This window comes from Ostrinia furnacalis, unplaced genomic scaffold (genome assembly GCF_004193835.3).
Source record: "Ostrinia furnacalis isolate ACB-3 unplaced genomic scaffold, ASM419383v2 OfSCF7680, whole genome shotgun sequence".
Taxonomy (NCBI): Eukaryota; Metazoa; Arthropoda; class Insecta; order Lepidoptera; family Crambidae; genus Ostrinia; species Ostrinia furnacalis.
The window spans coordinates 816,212-838,037 of record NW_021137919.1 but is presented as its reverse complement, the minus strand read 5'-3'; the positions used below and the strand labels follow the sequence as shown (position 1 = coordinate 838,037).

At 44.2% G+C, this 21,826-nt stretch overlaps 1 protein-coding gene across 1 annotated transcript in view; it reads right to left on the bottom strand.

Moving 5' to 3' along the window:
- Cals (calsyntenin 1) overlaps positions 1-19,658 on the bottom strand; it is a 31,919-nt gene extending 12,261 nt beyond the window's left edge. The window contains exons 1-13 of the mRNA XM_028322596.1: positions 19,578-19,658; positions 18,352-18,579; positions 12,237-12,358; positions 11,572-11,783; positions 10,221-10,367; positions 9,641-9,841; positions 9,272-9,352; positions 8,427-8,606; positions 5,022-5,149; positions 4,315-4,489; positions 2,631-2,768; positions 1,911-2,043; positions 632-825 (exon numbers count right to left, since the gene is read on the bottom strand). Coding sequence (XP_028178397.1) covers positions 632-825; positions 1,911-2,043; positions 2,631-2,768; positions 4,315-4,489; positions 5,022-5,149; positions 8,427-8,606; positions 9,272-9,352; positions 9,641-9,841; positions 10,221-10,367; positions 11,572-11,783; positions 12,237-12,358; positions 18,352-18,579; positions 19,578-19,658 — 2,020 coding nt within the window. The remainder of the gene's footprint in view (positions 1-631; positions 826-1,910; positions 2,044-2,630; positions 2,769-4,314; positions 4,490-5,021; positions 5,150-8,426; positions 8,607-9,271; positions 9,353-9,640; positions 9,842-10,220; positions 10,368-11,571; positions 11,784-12,236; positions 12,359-18,351; positions 18,580-19,577) is intronic.
- Positions 19,659-21,826: the final 2,168 nt, after the last annotated feature.

Below are 21,826 nucleotides of genomic sequence, written 5' to 3'. Positions count from 1 at the left end.
TCACACCAGATCAAAGATCATACAGCTCCATCTCCCAGCAGTTACCGCCACTTCAAAGCACGTCGTGGTCTCGAACCAGAACGAATAATCTTGCGACCACCTTTGCCGCAGCCATCTTTAGCGCTATCAAATAGATGTAAACTATCCTCGTAACAGATCATACTAGCGCCATCTTCTAACAGTCCACTGATCTCTGAGCACGTTTTCGTCTCAAACTAGCCCCTGTAAACTACAAACTACCCTCGCTCCACATCATACGTTTACTACAATCCGATCGCGCTAACTAAAGCCTGGTCCGTGAGCACGTAGAATCCCGTCCAATGACCCCAAGCTGCCCATCCTTGTCGCTCGCACGTAATTATGTTGCTGTCGCGCTCGCACACTCACTGCGGGCGCGCGTCGCACAGTCGCGACAGCAATATAATTACGCGCGAGCGATAAGGATGGGTAGCTTGGGGTCATTGGACAAAATTCTATGTGCTCACGGACCAGGCTTTAGTGCGACTCTCCTCTGAGTTACCCGCAGACTTCCCCGCGTTCGCCCCGTCCATACCAAAGCGTCGACGTGACGTCACGGTTGCCAGGCGCAAATACAACTCGAGTTGAAGCATCTTCCCACCAGGCCACTGACCTCTGAGCACGTCGTGGTCGCGCGCGAGCACGTGCACGCGCAGATCCGGGAAGACGCGCAAGCCGGCGCGGAAATGCGCGTAGTCTCGCGCCGCGTCCGCCGTCCCGTTCAGCAGGATGCTCGGCGTCTGCGGCTGCAGGACCATGATGTAGGCTTCGGCGGGACGCGCCTTGATGATGCGCCCGTTGTCGCAGCTGGGAGAAGATGAGGTCAGTCAATGAGGGCTATCGTTTTAGCGCTCACCAGTTAGCGCCACTGTAGAGTAAGATCCTGTCACTTGCTAGTAGCGAAGACAGTGGCACCAACTGGTGAGCGCTAAAGTGGTAGGAGGACTATCGCATTTGCACTCATCAAGATGGCGCCACTGTAGAGTAAGGTCTTGTCAATCGCCAGGGGTGCCAACTGTTAAGTATTATTAGCGGCCGGTAGATCTATTCTCATAAATAAAACACTGGATACTCATCTTTCACATTATATTGCCTTATTTTAGATACAATTCATCACTTAGCACAAAAGCGCGCGGAGTCGTCTCCGCGCGTCCCTCTATTCTGACGTTTGATTCTCGTGTGACATTGACAATACGTCAATGTCACTATGACAACAGCTCATTGGCTATAACGATACCGCTATTTTAACGTTTTATATTTTTCACAATTAACAGTATAAAAACGATAGCCCTCATTGGGCATTTATAAATCACTTTTTTTCTGCAGATAGCCTTTCAATTATATTTTTATTCGACAGTAAAAAATGTAGAGCAACCGCTTTTATAACGTCGATAGTCAACATATTATTGGCAATAAATGACATTCAGGGGGAACATAGCTCGTTCATTAGGGCAGAAAAGTTCTCGTGGCGTATCTGGAATTCAGCTGGATGCAGGCAAAACGCAGGGCCAACTGTTGTGGAGGGAGGCATCTGTACGGCTAGCACGAAAAACTTTCGAGTTCAATCGTTTGTGTATTCGAATCGCCATCAAAAGATTTAGTACGAAAACTACAACAGCGCCCTTGTGAACGTGTCGTAAAGTGAACTTAGTGTGAGAAATGGTTGCACGAAACTTATTTTGAGAATCAAAATTGTCACGTTATCGTTTAATTCGAAGGTTGAGTATCGAATTTTGTCGAATACGCAAACGATTCGAAGACGAAAGTTGTGTTGTTCATGCTAGAGGTACTGGATGCAGGCAGTGAAGCGTATATCCTCAGGGAGAGACCTTTCTCCAACAGACTCTGGATAAAGCGAACCATTTGGGTTCTCTCTCAAACGTTCAACTCACGTGATGGTGGTATCCAAATGCACGTTGCGGCGGCCGGGCGTGGGGAATGGCCGCGCGTCCCCGTAGGCCACTCGTCGCAGCAGCGTCTCTACGTCAGCCACGCCGTCACCCTCCACCGACACAGAACGCAGGTCTGCAGAAATAATCGTAGTTTAGTTTGGTTACGCTGTAGTTATACATAGTACTTTGAATAAATGTGTTCTCCAAGATGTCTAATAATGAAACCAAGTACAAAGAACTGTAGCGCATACGCTGCTTCACGAGTGTCTTCGACTTATCTGCGCATACGCTGCGTCGCGAGTGTCGACTTATCTGCGCTACGCATAAGTTCATCAAACGCCTACGCTGGACAAATGCTAGTGTGAAGAGGCCCTAAAGCAAGACACGAGTGAAGAGGCCCTAAAACCCTTAAAGCACGAGTGAACAAGCATCTTCTGTGTAAGTTTGCTCCATTGTCGGCCTCTGCGTACCCCCTTAACTTGGTTTCACAATACAGGCCAGTCTTGTTTCTTCATTGAGTTGGTGCATCTTCTTTGGAATACCTTCGTGCGTGAGCACCGTTGAGACCACACATGACGCTACCAGTTTGAAAGTGTGGTCTCTCAACGGACGCTATGGCAGAAACTTGCAACTCAAAAGTAACTAGGTAGCAGTTGCAGTTGCGTTTCATCGTCTGTTCTGGGCCTTAGTGGAAGCTATCATTGATGTACAAGTACTCACATAGATCAGGCGCCAGACTCAGTCCCTCGCGGCACTTGGCGAGGCAGGCGAGCGCGCGAGCAGGTTGCACCGCGCCGCGTAGGAGTCCGAGACCAGCTAACCAACCACGGAGTCCGTGGCGCATCTCGCTCTCAGTGCCTGCGGAGAAAAGGTCAGTTATTCAATACAAATACAAATACAAATACAAAATCATTTATTGTGAATCATAGGTAAAATGGTGACATGTTACATTAGGTAGTATCACTATGTTCCGCTCAAAGAGCATACAATTTGTCAGACAACAATAAAATTTGGCAGTTACATAAACTAATTAGATTTATCGTCAAAGAATTCAGATATATTATAATAACATTTATTAATTAAATAAGTCAGTAAAGTTTTTTTAAATGAATTTAGATGTTCAATTAATCTAATGTCTTTTGGTAATTTATTTATAATCTTGGGTGCCATGCCTACAATATTCTTAGCAAAAAAAGTTGTCTTATAAGGATCCTTACATATTAAATTCTTGTCGCGTGATCTGTGATGACTTCTGAATAATGTTGGGTTTTGTCTGACGAAGACCGCAACTTCATAAATATACATAGATGGCAAAGTTAGAAGGTTCAACCGTATAAAGTGAGGTTTACATGTATCTGTGGGTTTTAGCTGGCAGATTGCACGTACGCATCTCTTCTGTGCTCTGAACACTAGCTCATTTGTTATAGATCTTCATTTGTTAAAGCTTTTGTTAAGTCTTTGATAGTATATAGCCGCCGAGGAAACAACTAGTTTCGACCAAGGCGGAACAAAGCTAAGCGTATTTTAAACACCCAATCAGATTTCATTATTTCCACTTCTCGTCTCCGCTCCGCGAAACTCCGCTATGCGCCGCGTCGCCGCCGCTGTCAGTCTATAGAAAAATTCGACGACCCGACATTTCTCCGCCCTGTTCCGCTCTACTCCGCTTTGGTGGAAACCGGGCCTTAAAAGGACCTTGTCAGGACGAGTGTTATCTTCAAGCCGCATCATCTCGTGCTGTTTTCGAAGAGGTGATAAAACATTGAAGAGTAAGTAGTTCTCGAAGGCCTGTAACCTTGCCCGCAGGCGTCCACGACCAGCGCCTTAATTATCCTGCTCCAAGGGGTACTGATAGTGACTAGTGTATCGGGACTATTCCCACTTCTTGTTCCCACCGCTGCGACTCCTGTGTAGCTAGGATCTACCTACAACTTGAGCTTACTTTGAGCAGTAAGTAAAAGTTGTCGAAAGCCAGCCTACCTTGCCAACAGGCTCCCACGACGAGGGTGGTGTTGATGCCGTGCGCAGGGTGAAGCAGCCAGTCGTCGATGACCTCGGGCGCGCGCAGTGACCGTTGTATGTCCCTGTATGACTCTATATGACCCGTTTAATAATCCTTCTCCAAGGGGTGCTGATAGTGACGAGAGTAGGTTTTCTTCTTCATCATTATCGTTACACTCTAGCCAGAGTGATCGTGGTCGTTACACCTGGTTTGGTGGCAAGCTCCACAATCCGTCGCCATTCTTCCCGTATTGCAACCTTTCTGCAGGGGACAGAACAGAGGGTTGAGAGCACGAGAGCGCGTGACAGGTCATCCTTGCGCTGGACTGATCAGGTCAAAACCGCACTCAATGGACTCCACGAGTGCAAGAGAGTAGCTAAAAGTTGTCGAAAGCCAGCCTACCTTGCCAACAGGCTCCTACAACCAGCGTGGTGTTGATGCCGTGTGCAGGGTGCAGCGGCCAGTCGTCGATGACTTCGGGCGCGCGCTCGGGCCGCAGCGCCGCGCCGTCCACCAGCAGTTCGACGGACGGGAAGCGCACGTTCACCGTGTAGTGGTGCCACTCGTTGTCGCACACCTGGGGAATATACATTACGTCAACCGTTGACTGACATTTGACCTCATCACATAAGCCAGCCAGGCTTCTTCATCTAGCCAGTGTGTTACCGTAGGGATTGATGGTGAAAATGGGCATAAATCTTTCACTTTTGACTATGGAAAATTAGAAAGGGTCGTGTTCCTGCACCGTATGAGTCGTCGACTTTTTTGTCGGTGACTTAACATTTCGTTGATATATGTAGAACAATTTTGTCGGCGGCACGACATCAGCAATTATTTTGGTACACTCACTCGAATGTCGGCGAGCAAATGAGTGCGTGCGCAAGTCGCAGGTATGCCGCCGGCATATTTTCTGTGAAACACGCGCGGATACAAGTCGGTGACTTGTATCTTGTATGATGTTTTTTAAACGAGACGTCGATATATGCTGGCGAGTTTGGTAGACTGATATGATACGTAGACTGCTTTAAAGACTTGATAAAAATGCGATAATAAATACGATTTACAATCTACGTATGTAACATGCAAGCTAGATCGTCCAAGGGTCTCACCTCGGGTATCTTCCAGCGCCACTCGGCGGGGCGGAAGATGTTGAGGTCGCCCTCGCCGAAGTCGCGGCGCAGCAGCAGGATCAGGCGGCAGTTGCGCACGAACAGCGCGTAGTGGTGCCGGTTCATTTCTGGAAAGAGACAAGACGGTTATAACTGGTAATTAAATAAACTAAGTCATTTGCGTTCATTAGTTGGCGCCACTGGAGAGTGCACTTTACAGTGGCGCCATCGTGGTGACTGCAAATGCAGTAGGCTTCAGCGTCCATCAGTTGGTGCCACTGTTTATTTATTTATTTATTTATTAGGTCTACCAACATTGTTACATTACAACATGTACACTTAAAAATAACAATTATGAACAAAGTTACAATGCAACAACAATTATAGGCTGACACAACATGCAATATAGATTCAATGCAGTTTGTTCCGAACCGTTCCATGCACACAAAAAAACATTTAATCATATCAATAATAGTAGAATTTTTATTTAAACATATCTTATCTTATAAGTAGGTACCTACTTACTTACTACAAATGCAAAATAAGTTTCATTTACTAAAAAAATAACGGTTACCATAGCTCAATCTGACACAAACTGTTGACAGTATTTTACTTTACAAAGCTGCAAAGGCACAAACTGGCTAGCGCAAATACGGTAGCCGTCATTGTCATGCATATTGCTTGCGGGAGGGGGAGGATTTCTAAAGCACGCCGCTTGGAGAAGGGGAAGACTGGTGAGCCACGAGGGGAGAGGGAGGACTGCTGGCAAGCCACGTCAATGTGGGAAAAGAGATTGGTAGCTCGCCAGTTCTCCCCCTCCTTAATGTGGTATCACGGAGGGGAAGAACTGGCAGGCCTGTTCATCTCCGCGAGTTTACATCGAAAACAAAACACGCACGATGGCCCACCTACAGGATACTATTCGACAAGGCCTCACATACGAGCGAACATTGACTCACGCACGCGTATTCTTTTGTAGGTATGATGGAAGAAAATAAAGAAATGTGCAGTATTTAACTGCCTAAATAATAATAAAAACACAGAATGTATTTTTTTAAGTTGCCTCAAGACACTGAGAGGTAAATAAGTAGTTAATATTATTCATGATAATTCATGCTAAATCATGTATTTCCTCCGCCATTTTCCGCAGTTTGGCACCTCATGTAACATAATTTTACCTGTGAAGTCTGAAGTCAGCCCTATAGCTTCGGCGCAGTGCCGATCACTGACATTTGTCAACAAAATGGTGCTTGACTCTTGAGACAGGCTAAATTACACCATATTGTTGATGAAATTGAGCATACATTTTTTTAAATACCTTCGCGAAGTAAAACTTCTGTACGTAGTACTTATTATTATTCTGTGGAACTGGCAAGTTACGTCCCCTGGGGGAAGGGGGACTAACGAGCTCAAATCACACTGGCGAGCCACATCACGTAGGGGAGTAGGAGGACTGGTGAAACGAGCTGCCTGACGAAGGGGAAGGACTGACGAGCCACACTGCCAGAGGGAGGGGGTGGCTGATGAGCCATATCATGTGCGGTAAGGGGCGGACTAACAAGACACGCCGTCTGAAGAGCGGAGGAGTACTCACTGTGGTCGTCGGCGAGGCACAGCACGTTGGGGAGGGGGAGATCTAACAAGGCACGCCCCCTGAGAAGAGAGAGGACTGACTAGGCACACCGTTTGGGAGAGTGGGAGGACTCACAAGCCACACTGCTAGGAGGAGCGAGTGGACTGGTGAGTCACGTGTCACGTCAAGCGAGGGAGGGGCAAGACTGGCGAGCCACATCTCCTGTGGGAGGAAGGACTAGCGAGCTATCACGTGGGAGAGAGGGAGGACTGGAGAAGCCCGTCTCTTGGGGTAGGGAGAGAACTGGCGAGCAACGCTGCATGGGGCAAGGGGAGGACTAACAAGCCACGCCCCCTGAGAAGGAGAGGACTGACGAGCCATATCACATGGGGCAGGGGGCAGAATGGCGAGCCACATCACGTGGGGTAAAGGGAGGTTTGAAGAGGCATACTGTCTTAGACTAAGAGCTGGTGAACGCCAGACCTACGTCATTTTATAAAAGCTGAAAGTTTGTCAGCGTATGCTCCCAATATAGGCCACCTAAGGGATAGGCAAGACTGACGAGTCATGTCTCAAGAGAGAGGACTGACGAGACATGCGGTCTGAAGAGCGGAGGAGTACTCACTGTGGTCATCGGCGAGGCACAGCACGTGCGGTAAAGGGAGGTTTGAAGAGGCACACTGTCTGGGCTGGGGAAGAGGAAAGACTGGCGAGCTACGCCACCTAAGGGAGAGAGAAGACTGACGAAGCATGCCTCGAGGGTGAGGACTAACAAGTCTGAAGAGCTGAGGAGTATACTCACTGTGGTCATCGGCGAGGCACAGCACGTGGGGTAAAGGGAGGTTTGAAGAGGCACACTGTCTGGGCTGGGGAAGAGGAAAGACTGGCGAGCTACGCCACCTAAGGGAAAGAGAAGACTGACGAAGCATGCCTCGATGGGGAGGACTGTTGAGACATGCCGTCTGGAGAGCCCACCACCACCCATAGTTCTTCCTGCCTCACGGCGTACGAACCGAATCTCGGGAGAGCGCGCGGGTACTTGCTCTGGGCTCTTTTCCCCGGGCGCTTTCCTTGACACCCTACAAATTTCTCTGATCCATGTCCCTTCTCATAGTCAATTCTCCCCTTCAGGGGCTTGACACCACAAATACGGTACTTCGCGTCGGGCTGTCAGATAAATGTCATCACTTCTTCTCATAACTTCGCCTGATTGTGTGCCAGGAGTGTGCGAACCCGCGCAGCGCGATCCAGTTACTGCTCCGTCTGGAGAGCCGAGGAGTACTCACTGTGGTCATCGGCGAGGCACAGCACGTGGGGTAAAAGGAGGTTTGAAGAGGCACGCCGTTTGGACTGAGGAAGAGGAAAGACTGGCGAGCTTCACCACCTAAGGGATAGGGAAGACTAACGAAGCATGCCTCGAGGAGGAGGACTGGCGAGACACGCCGTCTGAAGAGCGGAGGAGTACTCACTGTGGTCATCGGCGAGGCACAGCACGTGGGGTAAAGGGAGGTTTGAAGAGGCACACTGTCTGGGCTGGGGAAGAGGAAAGACTGGCGAGCGACGCCACCTAATGCCTTGATCACACATACCGAGCAAACAGTCGAGACAGTGCTCTTGGCCGAGTACTCGGTGTGTATGAACATTACGCCTAGTGCTCGGCCGAGCGAATATGTGACTCGCTCACCCAACTGTCTCGACCGAGTAAACATTTTACTGTCTCGCCCGTTTACTCGGTACGTGTGATCAAGGCTTTATAGATAGGCAAGACTGACGAGCCATGCCTCGAGGGGGAGGACTGATGAGACACGCCGTCTGAGTCGAGGAGTACTCACTGTGGTCGTCGGCGAGGCACAGCACGTGCTCCTTGCGGTGCTTGTCGTGGTCGGGCGCGGGCGCGTGCCGCAGCCAGGCGGACAGGCTGAAGGTGCCGGGCAGAGAGTGCGGTGCCAGCGCCTCCGGCACCGTGGCCGACGTCTCGCCGTCGAACTCGAACATCTGCTCGCCGTCGCGACCTGGTAAGGAGAAACATATTCATCGTCATCATTTCAGCCACAGGACGTCCACTGCTGAACATAGTCCTCCCCCAATGATTTCCACATTGTACGGTTGGTAGCGGCCTGCATCCAGCGCCTTCGTGCTACCCTTATGGTCCGTGACCCTCACTCGGCATGGGGCACACTGAAAACCAGCGCCGTGGCCTTCGTCACCGTGGGTCATGGCATATGCTGAGTGGGGTCCCGTTGCAGTGGGCATCTTGTTGGTGAATGGGTGGCACTGCTCAGTTTACTCTTGTTTTTTTTTTCTTTTATTATTATGTGCCACTGTCATGTCTATGTAATTGCCTGTATTTGTGTGATGTCCATTGTAATAAATGTATCTTTCTTTCCTTATGAGTTTGTGGGTCCACCTTGTGGGTCCTTCACTCCAGTCTCCAGAACCTTGCTGCCCCAGAAACACGTTAGGAAATGGGAAATATTGTACAGCCGGATCTCCACCAGAGGCAGCCTCGGGTCGAGCGGCTGCCTCGACCCGCGGCGGCAATTGGAGACACTGCCACATTGTAAGCCACGACTCGTTGCGAGGTAAATATCGTCGCCGTGGACCGAGGATACGTGACTTACAGTTAGCACACACCTTTGAGGCGAAATGGTTTCAATAAAAACCAAAAGAAACTCACCCGTATCAGGTTTTAGGGACTTGACCCATTCGTTGCCAGCGCCGGGACTCGGGAGAAGGTCGATCGTTTTCGGGTCCAAACCTGTAAAAAACATAATCATGACCTTTCATTAAAGCCAATAATAGGCAACTATTTATTAGGTTAGTTCACACCACCATTACCAGTCAACTGATTCTAACAAAATAGTTCGCAAACTTCACCTTACCTAATCGTCTTCGTTTGGCATGTGCCTAAATAAAGTTGCCTCTGGTGAAATAGAAGGAATAGCACGAGAGGCGCGCTACGTCACGGCCGCCTGGATGCGTGTCACGCCCGGGCCTCCAGCGAGACATAAACCACTGTCTAACTATAGGATACTAAAGAACTTACCGCAAATAGTCTTCTGGGAGTGCAGCGAGTAGGTATCCCGATCGCAGCCGCTGCCAGCGCGAGAGGCGCGCAACGTCACAGCAGCCTGGATACGCGTCACGCCCGGACAGCGCTCGTCGGAAGAACAGGCCTCCAGCCGAGCAGCTGGGAACAGGGCCAGAGGACCGCTGCCGGGGGCGTAGTCCACGCGTTCTGCCACTCCTGGATGGGGAAAGAATCTTGTGAAACCGCTTGAAATCTTAATATACACAGAATCTTTTGAAGCTAGAATTTTTAGTTCAAGCTAAATATTTTGGTAGTGTTGTGATTTTTGCAGAAAATCGTTGTTGGGGGCTTAGTTCACCCGTTCTGCCACTCCTGGGTTGAAGAATCTTGTGGAGATTCTTGCTATACAGATGACGGGACTTCATGTTAATATTAATAATATGACGTAAGGTGCACAGCAGGTTTGCCTGATGTGCTGTCAACTGTACAATGCAATTCTAAGTTCGAGAGAAATCCACTGCTGAAATAAGAGTCAACTGAATCTTCTGCCCTAGAGTACTACCTACTTGTCTAGATAAGTATTGGCAAAGTTTACCTTTCCATCCAGCTCGGCAGGGCTTGTTGACCTTGATGGTGACCATCACGGGCGCTGACTGCAGCATGCCGCAGTCGTATGCCACCACGGACAAAATGTGGTTGTGCGACTTCTCGTAGTCCAGTGGTTCGGTGTTGCGGATCACGCCTGGTAGGAAAAGAACATATGAAAATGGAAATGTTTTATTTTATAAATAAAGTTCTTTACAAAGTATTTTGGGAACAAATTACCTATATTTTGTATTTCTGTTGTGTATTTCTGAATACACGTAATATAGGTCCTAAAATAGAGCCCTGGGGAACTCCCAACACTCATACTTATTTAAATAACGAAAGATATTTGGGTTTCACTTTTTGGGATCAGTAATTATGTGAGTAATAATAACAGTAGATTTACAAATAGCATTTAATTCGAGCAATCAATTCCCTTGTGTAAAGAAAATGAAACTTCAATGTGATCACAAGCTTTTGTTTAGTATTTTACATCAATCTTTTCTTCAATATCAATAAAAATTTACTTCGAATCATTAATTACCCGTAATTTATACTACGATAGCACGAGTCAGCAACAATTAAAAGAGCATTGACCCTTTGTTTAATGTGAACAGTTAACGTTGCGATTTATTTGTAGTTCAACGTACACGAAGCCATTTATTTGATTAGGCTCGAGTTGACCCGACGCGGTACGAACTGAAGGGGTCATTGGTTTTATTTAACGGCACGAGATGGGAAGTTTACGGATTCACAAAAAATGCCTCACTTTAATCAACAATGAGAATCACTAGTAAAGTAAGTACTTTGCCGCGAAATAAAATAAGCACTCCATTGGACGTGTTTTCTATTTTACATGGTTTAGCTTTTGAGATCAATCAACAACTCTCCCAACACAAGAATCTATTATGCTCAACTGAATAAATGTCCAAACACAAAGGATTTCGATAGCAAAAGCCTAATTTTTACAAAAACGAGACTCGTCAACCTTTATCAGACCACTGCTGAACAAAGGCCTCAAGATATCTATAGCAGCATCTTACTATCGTTTGTTCATTTCAACCAGATGACGTCCACTGCTGGACAAAGGTCTCCCCCAATTATTTCGTTAAACCAGTCATGCGCCTCATCCAGGTTCTTCCCTCGACCTTCACCAGATCGTCGGTCCACCTAGTGGGGGGCCAACTCGTGGTAGCCACTCGAGAACTTTTCTGCCCCAATGGCCATCAGCTCTACAAGCTACAAGCACGTCCACAATAGCGTTATCATATTTTATTTTGATTCTTCTGCGTAAAGTTTGAATTGACCTACGCCATTCCTATTCACATACCTTCCTACAGTTTAATATACATCTCACTTACCCTCGTTATCGATGGTGAAGGGCTGGCTTCGGTCAGTGAGGATCTCGTACTTGCAGACGTCTCCGTAGCGCGGCGTGCAGTCGCGGTCGGTGGCCTCCACGCGGACGATCTCGTCGTAGATCCGACCCTCGTCAACTGCCTTCACGTAGGAGGACTGCGTGAACACCGGCTCGAACTCGTTCACGTCCGTCACCGTGATGTGGACCGGGACGCTGGAGACAAGGATGCAAATAGTACGTTCAAAAAAAATGTGGCTGTAGTAAATTGGACAGGGTCGTTTTCCTGCAGTAGAGACAGTAGAAACTCCTCTTGATAAGCTAAATATAAGATTGTTTTACAAATGGGTTCACAGCAATATTAAGTCCAGCCGTTCCTCGAATCTCGAGTCAGCCAATCGGACACCGTTTTGATATTGTTGCCTTAAAATAAACTGATAATGATGATGGTGATGTCCAGGTTTATAAAACCAGAGATTCGAATCTCCTTGACTCAAAAGAAAGTTAATATACAATACTGTGCTACGTCAGATAGCTATCCCCGAACTGGAACTATTCAAGAGAAGATTCTAGCCAAGGCTACAGTATTTGCAGAGTTAGAAACAAAAGGCATAGAGCAGCTTAATTTATTTTTTTTTGGAGAAGAAAGAAGAAGGAGTGAGTACTCACGTGTTGGAGTAAGAGCCATCGCAGCCGACGGCGGCGATGTCGAACTTGTAGTTGCGGCGCTTCTCGCAGTTGAGCGGGAATCGCACGCGTAGCCGCGCCTCGTTCTCGTCGATCACCATTATCTGGAAGGAGACGAAACATACATGAAGACTATTCGGAAGTTCTTTCAAGGTAGGGTCGAAATTATAATTATTGGGAAGTTTAAAAGCTTTTTTAAGAGGCTAAGGGCCTCGTTCGTCATCTCTGAGTAGTGTCAAGTGGGATATTGTTGCCTAAAGTCACAGCTAGCAACGAAACCATGACACTAACAAAATCCTTTTACTTTTACTTGCTAAATAGTGATAATCGGGAAGTAATTACTTATAACATTGCTTGAAAGTGGTCCTAAATCTTGTAAACACATATTAGTGCAAGATTCCTACTCTTATTTTCCAAGCCAGTTCCACGTATGTATAGAGAAAGCAGACTACTTGCAGCAAGTCATGAGATTTGAACATACTCGTACTCGACGAAGAAAAAGGACAAACAATCGCAACAATTCCCAAACTTATCGTTCTCGACAACTGCATAAAATACCCATGGTTGTTATTTTCGAAGCGGCTTGCAGGTTGTGCCATTATTCGGTCGTCACAACAATAACAAGTGCACCGGCTAGACACCGGACGGAACCGGTAAAAATAAACCGGGGCAATTTAGACCGCCTCGGGCTAGGAGACTGGGGGACGTCTTCAGCAGGGCTGCCACATTAGATGTCTTCTCTGTCTCTTAGTTATTTGATGACACCCGCCGCCTAGCATATGGGATGAGGGATCTAAAATCGCTTCCGCTAAACTCACGAGCATGTTATTTACATCACATGTAGGCAGGTCTCTAAAATTCTATGAATTTTCATTTGCATTTTTTGAGTGGTAGACATTAATTTTAAAGCTTGATTTAAAATGGGAAATATTAGGATACTTTTAAAGGAATATCCATATAAAATAGTTATCTTATAACCTGTTCCAAGATACACATTAATTTCAACGTTAAATGAATTAGTAAATAACATATTATTATGTTGGCAACCCTAAAGCGTTTATTCTTGAATTGCGATCGATGCACGGATTGTGCAGTTTCGCACACGTTTGCACATCTGCTGCTGCCTGTCCTAGCTCAGACAGAAAACTTAGCTTACAAGAAAAGGCTCCTTATTTTTATTATAGGTATCTCTATACTAACATTATAAGCGGCCTAGAATGAAGTCCGTTTGTTTTCTAAACGTCCTAAGCTAAACGAAAAATATTTTTTGTAGAGTAAGCCTCGTTTTCACCATTAATCCCTAATTTTTAAGTGACCCTTAAGGTAACAAATAACAGGAATTTTGTGTTCATATGGGTCACTTAAAAATTAGGGATTGATGGTGAAAACGGGCATAAGACGTTTCGTCGCAAAAAAACTTGATAAAAAAGATTGCTATTTTTTCTTGTATGGGTAGGTAAATGCTTAGTTCTCATGATGAAAGCAGACAAAATTATACCGTATTGATCACCCGTCAACATTGTAATACCATAAAGATACATAATACCATAAGTAATTTTAAAGTATCGAGTTTAAAATGGCAACACTTAAAAAGTCTCAGCGAGCGAGAATGCCGGTATCAGTAAAATGTTGGAGTTGGCGCGAAGTTGCGAGTTATTGGCACCGACGGCGCCGGAGTTGCCAACTTACAAGTTTGGAGCAGGGCCGGACTCGGCGCAAAACAATACAGATATATTGCTTAGGAACGTGCTACAAAATCTTTTCTTATTGCTTTGAGAATTACGTCCGTATTCACAAACGATGCTTGCTTAAGTGAATCAGCAAATCGAACGCACAGCGTTGAATAGAGCTCTGTGATTGGTTCATGTGTCACCCTGTGCTTCCACGCGCACTGTGAGACCTCATAGTAATGTTGTGAATACTGGCGTTAGTCTACATGTCTCGATCGTCGCTTGAAACTGCTGAAAACACGAACAAAGCAGTAAAACATAATGTCGACGTGTGAATAATCCGTTTCAAGAGATAGAGATCGGTAATGGATTTAAATAAGTGTCAGCAGCTTTGTACCTATTTTTATTCTAGTTCTGTAGCCAAATAAAATATATTCTTGTTTCAATTCATACCGCCGTGTTAACAGTATAAAACGAACGAGTGCAATGGTTATTTGTTTTTCCGTTGCTTTTCTATTATACCGCCAAACTATTTTTTCTGCATAACCCGAAGGTAAACGGGATAAGAATGCCTTATGGCATTATGTTCGCCTAATGTAAAAATTTTGACATTAAAGTATAAATAAATAAATAAATAAATAAACAAATGGTTTTCTTATTGTTTTGCCCTATTTGTTTTTCAGTATAAAGTGTTAGTCCCGTAAAGACGATTTATACTAACGAAACTACTTATGCATTTTAATATTGTCGTGGCACGTGCCCCATTAAAACGGGTCCCACTGCACCCTGACTGCGTCCCTGTTAAATGCCCGCTACTAAAGCGCTAACACGGGCAGAATATTAAAAAAGCCCCGATGTTAAGGCGCTCAATAAAGAACTACAGCGAAGTCGAACTACCAGCAACTTGCTGAACGCCCACCAGCTGGGATTTGTCGACAAAGCCAGTAGCTTGATGTTGAGTTATTTACAAAGGGTAGCATGAAATATCGTGTGTATTTTTACCTTTATAGTTCGCTAATGGAATCTGAATCTTACGAGAGAAACCTCAATAATACACAAAAGGGTTTTTGTTGGAGCAAAACTGTCCTAGATTTCTCTTCTGTCCTATTTACAGAGAGATTAAAACAGATGAAACATATTCTTTCGAAAAAACACAAATCCTTTATCATCAAACAAAAAACAAACGATATTTATGTAGCAAGAACTATAGGAAAAGGCATTATGCCCACAAGTGCAAAACGAGCTAACTGCTAAGTGCAACACCTGGTAAAACTTAAAATCCATTAAGAAGATAGAAAATAGTTAAAAGAAAATAAATATCTTGCTTAGACAATAATTCACGTGAAATAGAAGCTTTTATTTTGCTTTACAACGTGGAGCTTTCGCGATGAAAAATGCTGCTTTAAAGCTAGATTATGGCTTTACAACAGTGTAGGGAAAGGTGAAATTTATTTCAGCACGATACGGTTTATTTACGTAGTAACTTTAACCTCAACCATATTTTACTGTAAGACCTCGCCTGGGGTCAAAAATTGTAGAGAGATACCTACCTACCTATTCGTGTTTTATGAACAGTGATTTAAATTAAACATCCTCAAAATATGTGTCATATTCATCATCATCATCATTTCAGCCACAGGACGTCTACTGCTGACCAGGGGCATAATTATTATTTTCATAATTTTACTGTCGTATTTTCGTCTTCGCTTAGTACGAGTACGTAATGTGTTTCAGCCTGAAATAAATTCGGCCGTAAATAAAAATTCAATAAATGCCGTATTCTGTTCGTGTTACGGTCGCGCTGTAAATCTAGACGACACCTGCACCCTGAACATGGTAAGGCTGTGGCTTGAAGTTAGCGGCGAGGACAACAAATAGGAGCCATTAGTGAGAGTGCCATTCTCTTTCAAGGAGCATAAGTAATGTTAAGGCAAAACTAACATAAACAAACACTAATAAAGATTTAAAATCACACGAGTATTTCTGATTCTCACACTAGCACAAGATGCATCATGCATAATATTTATAAAAGAAATAAAGACAAAATAATGGATAATATTTTGAGTCAAAAAAGTATCTGCATAAATGCGTATGCAGGCTTATATTTTTACCAGTGTGTTACCAGTCAACATTTTTAATCAGTCGAGCCCACTATTTCCCACTGCGAACACTTGATATAGTGAGAGAGACGCCGAAAATGGAGTGAACAAGTGAAATACAGCGACAGAAGCACATAAAGCGCACACGGCAGAGCCTGCACGGGCTTCTGCATTTCAAAATGTCACGTAATGCTGCGCTGTAAATCTAGATGACCCACGCACCCTGAAATAGTTGGGCGACCTAGAGCTGCGGCTATGGGATTAGCGTGGTGGTTACAAAGTAAATAGGTCTAATAGATCAAATAATAAATAGCAAATAGCCCAAATCTAATACCCCACTATAATGCCTCTTGATAAACTTTATGGTGAGAAAATTAGGATTTATCTGACGCCCATCAGAAATCCAAGACTCTGCCTAAAAATAATAATTTTAATTTGTATTTAGTGACTAAGAAAATTCGCAACTTAACTGATTTGAAAGACAAGCATCGATAGGCACGTCAAGCCGTTTCTCGAATGTCATTTTAGAATAAAGGTACAAAAAGCACGCTATGATAAGACCACAGCCTTACCACACCGGCACGACAATATGCATGCAATGCAACTAGATATTTATTGCTGAAGTCGTAAAGTTTGTTTTCCGACGGCCTAACTGGGCCAGTTCGCAACATGCAAATTGCGCAGGTCCGTACGAAATCGTGATTTATGGTGGAGCTGCTGGGAGCGGCTTAAAGAACGCAACTAAGTTGCCTGCAACAATGTAAACTAAGTGATTTCTCACTTAAAAATCGCTATCGTTTGGTAATGTTTAGCACGATTTGTTGGAGGCACGATTTTTCCCTTTTTGAGACGTTTTACTACAATGCACACAGTTCGGTTCTGTGCTTTGTGAAACAAAGAATGTAACTCATTTCAATAATAAGGTTTTGATTTTAAAACACGCAATGATGACGTTATAAAACTTTTCACGTGGCCGGAGCCGCGAGCAGAAACTAGTGTGCAACGTTATACCTCTTTATAGGTGTTTTCTGCAGCGTTATATCCTGCTACTGTTTTCCACTATTGAAAATATACGACACAGATTTTTTCGGCTGTAGTTATATTTTTTCAAGCCGATCCTGTTATTACTTTTAAATACTTTTCATTGCCCAGTATTCATATTTTTTTTAAATGTATTTGAATACTAGGGATCGAATGGGATTTCGCCGGCGGGTACAGAGCCCGTCGAAGCCAATTTTAGAATCACTTATCAAGCGAGCTCGTGAAAAAAACGCTTTGAAATATCAATCCATATTTCGTCGAATTTTTCCCAAAATAAAATTATTTATCGTTGTTGGTCGACTCGCGGCACGAGTGGAAAATTCCTAAACTCCACAAATATACCGAATATACTTTGTAAAGAGGGAGCTAGGATCGTCCTGGGGTTCCCTTTCCCTGGGGGACAGGTGGTCAAAGTTGAAAATACTTTAATTGGAGTACGCCGCTGAAAGGCCTTTGATAACAGCCGGGCTGCGGGGACGGCAAAAAGTTAGTCAAAAGAAGAGTCGACTCAAACATATAAGAGGTATCCGCAGAATAAAAAACAAATACGCAATGATTTCAAGTTAGATTGGTTGGGAAAATGTGGACTTCATTTGTTTGATAACATACTGCCCTGTAGAAAGTATATTTTGTAGTTATGGTCGGTACTTAAAGTCGTTAAAAATAAATGACGTGTGACTTTAGGGAACGCGTAAGAGGTGCAGCGTCAGATCAGAAATACGCTGGTTGGTGCAGTACCTAAGTACTTGCTTGCAACGAGGAGCCGAGGATCAACCTAATTTTAGTGATTTGGATTCTTAACTAGCTGTACGTGGCTTCCACTCCAGAACCTTCGGTCCGCCTTGTGGGTGGAACGACGGCCTCATAAAGGTAGCAGGAAGGCGCTGGATGCAGGCCGCTACCACCCGGGCGATGTGGAAATTATTGGAGGAGGCCTATGTTCAGCAGTGGACATAATGAGGCTGAAATGATGATGTGGCCTACTAGATCAGTCTTTCCCAAAGTGGGCGATAACGCCCCCTTGTGGGCGCTGCAGGCTTTAAAGGGGGCGGTAAGAGACCCAGAAAAAATCGGGACGTTGTGTAGAGGCTTGGAAGGCGTCATCTACTAGGAGGACTTGAGCTCGACTCTTGACTACAAAAATGGGGGGCGCTAAAAATAATTTATTCTCAAAGTGGGCAGTAGACTAAATAAGTTTGGGAACCACTGCTGTCGATCCTGGCTACACAGGAGTTGCAGCGGTGGGAAAGAGTGGTAACAGTTCCGTTACTGATGATGCTGACGTACCTCGAAGGGCGCCTCGCCATGGTGCTTGTTGTTGAGGATGAGGAAGGAGCAGAGAGGTCCTCGCGCGCGGATGGCTGGTGTCACCTCAACCAGGGTCTCGTTCTCTCTGATCAACCCGTGGTAGCCCTCCTCCGGCTCCGCCAGCTCCAAGTATGGAATGTCTGGAAAGAAGAAAAAGTACGTGAGATAATGAAGTAAACAATTGTACTTTGTCGGTAGTTTGTAACGCTTTTATACGAAGTTCAGAACAGGGCAACGCGAAGCATTCGGGTAAGATTTTTAGAAGGGATTGCGAGCAGAAGGTATAGAATTATCTGCAGAAGTAAAATAAAATCTTAAGTCAGATTACTACTCTACCTACCGCTGTTTTCAAAAATTTTGTGGGACAGTGATAAGACTTGAGACGAACAATATTTACCTCATGAACATAGGTGTTACATTTTATAATACATGTTACAAGGTAAGTACATGTGGTAGATACCATTGGGCTGAGAAGCGTTCCTAAGATACGTTCTACGTTATAAAGTTTGTCATAATACAATATCGTTGTTAAATACTAGACAGGAAAATAAGATAGACCTAGACCTTAGCTAAAGATTATTTGTATTCCATTAGATTCTGATTGGATTCTTATACCTATTATTGTAATTTACCTGTCCTATGAATAATCCTCTCGACTAGAATATAAAATTAAGCACGCGCCTAATGAATCGCCTATGCGCTCTAATCGCCGTCTAAATATTAAACGGGGAATTTAATCACTTGCCCAGGGACAGCAACTCCTAAATAGGCCCATAACCATGGCCATTAGCGGAACCCGGGACAAGACGCGGCCTCGGAGAGAACGGCCAGCTTATATCGGAATAGGTAGACATTTATCATGGCACGATGACAACTCTATGAACGATCCAAGAACAAATTCCTTGTAACATAAACACAGCCGTATAGTGCATTTCGGCTGAATCTAAAGTAAACGGTACTTGGCAAAGTTTTGTAAGAATATTGAAAGTATCGTCATTCACATTGTTCAATAAAAATATTTTCACGATTTCAGCAAACGACCAAACTAGAAGGTAAAGAAAATATTTTCGTGTATTTTACGTCATATTACTGGCTGTATTTATTTAGCTGTGGTTTGAGGACCGCATCGCCATTTTAATGAAATAGCTCGTTCTGACCATCCCATCAAAATGTTCTAAAACACAAACGAAATTACACCTTATTACGTCCATAGAGAGCACACTCGAGTAGAACACGCCAGAATATTTGAGAGCAATTTTTCTCAGTACGTTGTCTTTGGGACTCATTAGGATCTTAATGAACTTCGTAATAGCTTCCTGAACGCGATCATCAAATGATAAAGGTACTCCAAATAGAAAATGAAGAGAATTTATTCGGAATCAAACAGATTAATAAGATAGATAAGATTGGCCAAATTAAACGACTAGTGTCAATAAAGCAACCCTTTTGGGTATAAAAACTCCGTCGCCGACTAAAAACGAAAGAGTCGTAAAGCTGTGTATCCGTCCCTTACTCCTTTTGTATTCGAGTCGCAAGGCGCAGTCATTCGCTATTCATTGCGGGTTTTAGTGCGCCTATAAAGTTTCAGCCAAACCGACGCGAGCAGACGCGTGCGTGCATAGGCCGATGACAGGACGCGCGACCAATGAGATGACAGTACGCGTTGATGTGGGTGGACTCATTGCTACAAATTCACATGACATCTGATCGCCATCGCGCGCGGGCTGCACGCGTTGGTTTGGTCGAACCTTAGACTTAGAACCTTGGCAGTTAAAGGTAAGATAGCCAGTTCCTCTGTGGTTGAGGATTCCGGGTGAAGCTCGCTTCGGGTTTACTATGTAATTTATTGATGCATGAACTATTAAATCAGTCCAAACTTAATTCAGGTAGTTTTACACGATAATATTGGTAATGTTTCACGAGCCTCCCTGTAGAGAAGCACAAAATATAGAAAAGTAGTTAATGCACAACATTAATTACTATCTACTAATATTTTTTCGTCTAATTTAATTTTGTTACAAGAGCTGCTAAACAATGAATAGAAGTCCCTTGTATCAATGAAAACTGTAAATAAATAAAATAAACTTTGTTGAGTCGTATTGGGCAACATCGGCTAAAAAAAACGATAGCAACACACGTGCCCGTCAAAAGCGCAGTCATCACAGTAGCTTTTTCCTTTTTTTTGTGCGTAGGGGATTGGGATTTGCAGTTTTATCCGTGGCTTGTTATTTGGACATCCCACGCTTTTTGCCATAGAATGTAGAGTTGTGAAAATAATAAGAATAGGCAAAATAATAACTTTCCCCCAAAAAACAATTTGGAACATAATTGTTCAAAGGAATATAAAATAACCCCATAATTAAAACTGCGAATTTTAATTAAAAATTCGTTAGTAATGACTCGCTGTAATATTCTAAAATTATATCCTTCATTATCAAAATATCATGACAAACCTATCACTTGCAAATTAATTTGTGGACTAATTAAGGGAATCGTTGCAAAATTAATTGCTTAATTAATTATATCTTAAGAAGTGGGTGGAGGACTCGTCATGGTAACAAGTAATAAAACAACCCTCTCCAACAGTTGGTAATAAACTATAAATACATAAATACCATGAAATTCGGTAAGATGACCTCTGACATTCCTGGAAAGTTCCGATTTCAACTATACTAATTATAAATGCGAAAGTAACTCTGTCTGTCTGTCACGCCTAAACCACTGAACCGATTTTGATGAAATTTGGCATAGAGATAGTTTGAGTCCCGGGAAAGGACATAGGATAGTTTTTATCCCGGTTTTTGAAACAGGGACGCACGCGATAATGTTTTTCTGTGACAGACAAAAATCCAAGCGGGCGAAGCCGCGGGTGGAAAGCTAAGTAGAATATAACTCTTACACATAGGCACCTACCTATATTGTTTACTTGTTATAATGTATGAAAATCGAGTATACAATATACATACATAGGTAAGTAAATCTTACGGCAGTCCATTGCAGAATTTGCGGAACGTAAGTCTCCCCTAAGGAGCTTTGTTATGACTCCATTAGATATGCTCATAAGATAATCTCCAGTCTTTAATTTGTTTGTAACATTTCTAAGATTGCACCGCGAAAATAAGGGGAATTACATTCATGGTGTGTATAATGTATACCCATGGAGATTCGTAGTAGCAGGTTTAGAACATAATACAGATCAGCGAGTTAGGAGGCCTGGTTTCCACCAAAGCGGAGCGAAGAAGAGAAGTTTTTTTAGGCATGACAAGGCAGGTATTTGACCGCAATCGCACCTGGTGTTAATGAGTGTTTTGAATAACAACCAATCAGATTACATTATTTGCACATGTCCGCTCCGCTTCGGTGGAAATGGATCGAGCGGAGAAGCTTCGGGCGCACTTTTTTTTCTATAGAATTTAACAGCGGCAGCGGCGTGAGGATTGTATATAGCAATAGA